Source organism: Octodon degus, unplaced genomic scaffold (genome assembly GCF_000260255.1).
Source record: "Octodon degus isolate 3935 unplaced genomic scaffold, OctDeg1.0 scaffold00008, whole genome shotgun sequence".
NCBI classification, from domain to species: domain Eukaryota; kingdom Metazoa; phylum Chordata; class Mammalia; order Rodentia; family Octodontidae; genus Octodon; species Octodon degus.
In genome coordinates, this window is record NW_004524584.1 from 12,374,839 (window position 1) to 12,379,251 (window position 4,413).

Sequence of the window (4,413 nt, forward strand, 5' to 3'; positions counted from 1 at the left end):
AAGCTGAGGCAAGAGAATGACTGTGTGTTTGAAGCCAGCAAGACTCCATCTCAAAAACACAGCATGCCAAGTGAAATAAGCTGGAGAGAAAAGGATAGACATTGTACCATTCCACTTACATGAGGTGTCTGGACTAGGCAAATTCAAAGACGAAAGGAGACAACAGATTACCAGGGCTCAGAGAGGGGAAAGTGGAATTTCTACTACCTAATGGGCACAAGCTTCCTTTATCCCCTTCCGTCCCTCCCTTTGTCCACCCCCCCTTCCTTTCTCCTGCCTCAACCACCGAGAGAACAATGGAATTACAAGTGTAGGGCAGGACCTACCTGGCTTGGGTGCAGTTTTCTATTTGGGAAGATAAAAACAAATTCTGAAAATCGATAGTGGAAAAGCTTATACATTGTGATGTCATTAATACTACTGATAATAAATATAATTAAAACAGTAAAGTTTATTATGTATATTTTACCACAACTCAAAAATGAAATGACTGTTACTGATACAAAGTAACCTCCAAAATATTCTGCTAAACACAAAATGCAAGATGTCAAACAAGAAAGGGAAGGAGGAGATTATAGGCAAATACAGATTTTTGTAAATGCTCAAAACATCTTCAAAAGCTAGCTATAAACTAGCAATCTGATGACATCTAGGGAAATAAATCAGATGCCGAGAGAACTGAGAGGGAAGTGAAATTACTTCTATCTACCCTTCTATACATTTTGAACTGTGTGCTATTTATGTATAATACCAAGCGTTAAAGAGTTGTTTTATTTTTTTTTTTTAATAAAAATGGGGCTGGTTATACAGCAATTAATCACTAAGAAGAATGTATGCAGTGTATTATTTGTTGAAACTGTACTTCCGATTTGATTTGAAACTGTCTCATTGCTATCTGTTTATCAATAAAATTTTGAAAGAAAAAAAAATGGAGCTGGTTGTTAAAATCATAAAAATCAGAGTCCAGTAGGTATGGACTTACTGCTATGAGGCACCATTACAGGCACAAAAGAGCTACGAGTTATGACTCCAATCTTATCTCTCTTCGTCTTATGCATCCTGTGTTTGGACTTCAGTAATGGGGTCCTACAAATGCAAGCAAAGCTTGTGGAATTCTGTGTCTTGACAGTACTTGGTATAGAACTAGCTACTCAATTTCCTGGTTAGCTGATTCCTAACTAAACCCCCTACTGGACTAAGGTAGGGACAGAAGGCCCAGCACCCCCAGCACCTCCAGCTTGGCACAAAGTCACATGATGTTTGCAGTATGGACACAGAGTGAACAAAGGCTGGGACTATGGCTATGTACTACAATGTCACAGGCTAGTAAACTTCGTCTAACAAATTCCAAGTAAAGAGTTTGAAAGATTTTTTTTCTCAACATAGGACTTCTTACCTTGATGTGACTGCTGGCTTCATGCTGTTCACTAAATGCCAATGTGCTGAGAATATGGAAGAGTTTTCGGATTTGCTGAGGGGACATATTATCCAGGTAATCTAAAAGGCCCTATAAGAAAAAATGCTAACAATGAGATTGATAGCTAATAGTTTTTGTCTTTAAGTCAAAAAGTTAAAAATTGTCAGCGGAAGGTGTAGCTTAGCAGTAAAACACTTGCCTAGCATGTGCCAAGCCCTGACTAGGTTCAATTCCAAGTACCTAAAAACAAAAATTAAAATCCTTATAAGATATACAGTTATATCGCCAGGTGTCTATCTACCTATTTCCCAAAAGCTTAAACTATAAAACCTCTGCTCACATTACAAAGGTTTGATACTCTGGACACAAGCAGACAGGGCTCTTGAAGCTTCCCAGGTCTATCAGAGACAAGGACCCAGAAGCAGGAAAGATGAGCACTGGTCTGCTGCATTCTGGGCCGCAATATTGGGTGGTAACCATCTTCTGCTTAGACATTCTGGTACACTTCTCAGTTCCCTGCCTTTTCTTTCAGTGAAAGCAATACTCTAGCACAAGCCTTCCACAACTCCTGCTCCTTACCTTATCTTCCCTTTCTAGCTTCTATTCCATGAACTATCCTTTCCCTGCAGATCTGGAGGGAGTCAAAAGGAAACTACAGTGGTGTCTCCATTCATGAATTCAATGGATGCCACGAATCTGGAAAAGATGGCCACGTCTGTGTTTGTGTGGGAAAGATGGATGCTTCTGTGTTCATCAATCCAATGCAGAGTATACAACAAAAACAAAATTTTACCAAATGCTTCTATTTGAACCAAACTGGTCATAAACAAGAGTACTCATGAACTTAGGCACCACTGTATTTCCTTTTTGACCCTGAGTAGCCCCTCAAGGGACACTCATCTCTAATAGAGCTTTCCCTTCTCTAACATAAGGATAACAACAGCTACCATACTTTTCAAAACTGGTCTGAGGATGAAGTAGTGAGAACTTTGTGAGTTTTAACTGCCCACGCTAGTGGCTGGCCTCTACCCCATCTTCACCCTCCACCCTCTGAACCCTCTGTAAGAAGCTCTCTGTCACCTGTTGTTGCTACCTGATACCCTTCTCTTTCCATGGACTTTTGCTCTCAGCTGCCGCTTACACTCAATGTTCTCAGAGCGTCTCACTCTCCCTGGCTCCTACGATCGTCTGTCCATTTGTGCTCACACTGTTATGCTTGTGGATATCCACACTAATCCTTCCACTTAGCTGGCTTATGTCTATCATCAAAGACAGACTGACCTTTACATCCACAGCACCCAGGACAGAGCTTGGCAACAGTTAGGAATAGACAGATACTTGTTGAATGAAGTAGTACATAAATGAGTCATTTTTAAATAGTACAGGCCATTACACCTCACTTCCAATCCACAAGGTAGAGAGCCCAGTATCTAATGAGTACCAAATAAATGATTGCCAACAGATAACTTTCTGTACGTGACAAAGGAAGTGATGTGGTGTAGGACTATAAATACCTTCACAAACACAGCATTCATCCTCATTGAAGATGGGTCGAGTATTGTTAGCTCAAGGAAGACATCCAGTGCAGCATCAACTTCAGCTTCATTCCCACTGCACACATGGGTTACTAGGGCACCAACCACTTCCTGCACAAGGGAGGAACAAGGCGCAACACAACAGCATGAAGCAAAAAGATGGCAAGGCCATTCTAAATGGGTTCAGCCCTATACTTTGCCAGTGTTTACCTTGTTAAAATTGCAGCTCACCTGACTGCACCATCGACTGTGTAGTTTTCAGTCATGCTATATCCTATGTAAGCACCATACCATCCACTCTTGACCTATTTTCCAGTTATGAGTGAACAGCCTCTACACCTTCCTAATTCCGTTATTTGGTGTAGTCCTCCTTTTTCTTTGCCCACACGAGTTAAAACAGATCAAGATGGTCCCTCTAAGACATTAACAAAGTCAGAAAGGTCTTAGATGCTATTCCTACTTCCCTTTAAGCTGCTGCTCAGTAACAGAATCCAACATCTCATGTCAGCTGTATCTTACTGCTATTTCTTTTTTCTTTTGCTGTACTGGGGACTGAACCCAGAACTTTCGCACTGAATTGTTCGGACTCCATTCAAATTTGTAATCCTCTTGCCTCAACTTCCCAGGATGCTAGAAATACATATATCACCATACCCCAGTAATTCAGGGCTTTTGCACTGAACTACATCCCCTACCACCACCTGGATACAGGTTTTCACTGAACTAATAAATTCTTCAGGCTAGGACCTAGGTGTAAACTCAGTGTTTGAATGTTTACCTATGCTCAAAATTCCAGAATCAATCCCCACACTGCAAAACATGCATCAATCAATCTTCACTTGTAAAGGTTCCCTTCAAATGTATTTGAATGTCATTAATAAAAATTCTGTATTTGCTTTATAGTAACTTTCCTTCAAAACAGGCTTCCTTCTCTAGATACATAGTATTAAATTTTGTGTATCGGATTCATGGAAGTATGGTTAGGCCTCAAGCCTTTCTTATTCATTTACTTTTCATTATGTATTTTTTAAGGAACAGCTAGAAGTTGCCTACTTTTAACTAATCTTTAAATACCATTCCCATACTGTGAAAACTACCTGATAACTCAGCTAAGTGGTCTAAAGTTTAATCAAAGTAGACTGGGTCTGGACCTTAATTTTAGGCCTCCCAGGCCAGTCCACTTTTTTTAAGGCTGGAACTGGAACTGAGTTTTCCAAGCTCTCCTCTTCAGGGTCTTCAAATCAATAAATAAACAAAAGCAGTTCACTTGTAGTTTCTAGTTCACCATTCCTCATTAAAATAAGTTATTTCAACATACCTGCTGGCAGTAAGAGTCAAAAATCCTAAATGACAATCTGTAGAGCAGACTGGCAAATGAAGTTATACTCTGTTCTTGGGAGTGAAACAAACTCTGAGCCACCAACAGAACAGATGGACAAATATCCTCAAGAATCTAGGAGA

The 4,413-nt window shown here is 40.2% G+C and overlaps 1 protein-coding gene across 1 annotated transcript in view; it reads right to left on the bottom strand.

Annotated features, from left to right (window-relative positions):
- The window catches only part of Fancd2 (Fanconi anemia complementation group D2), a 72,025-nt gene that overhangs the window by 43,238 nt on the left and 24,374 nt on the right, over positions 1-4,413 (bottom strand). The window contains exons 16-18 of the mRNA XM_023704518.1: positions 4,271-4,405; positions 2,932-3,063; positions 1,397-1,507 (exon numbers count right to left, since the gene is read on the bottom strand). Coding sequence (XP_023560286.1) covers positions 1,397-1,507; positions 2,932-3,063; positions 4,271-4,405 — 378 coding nt within the window. The remainder of the gene's footprint in view (positions 1-1,396; positions 1,508-2,931; positions 3,064-4,270; positions 4,406-4,413) is intronic.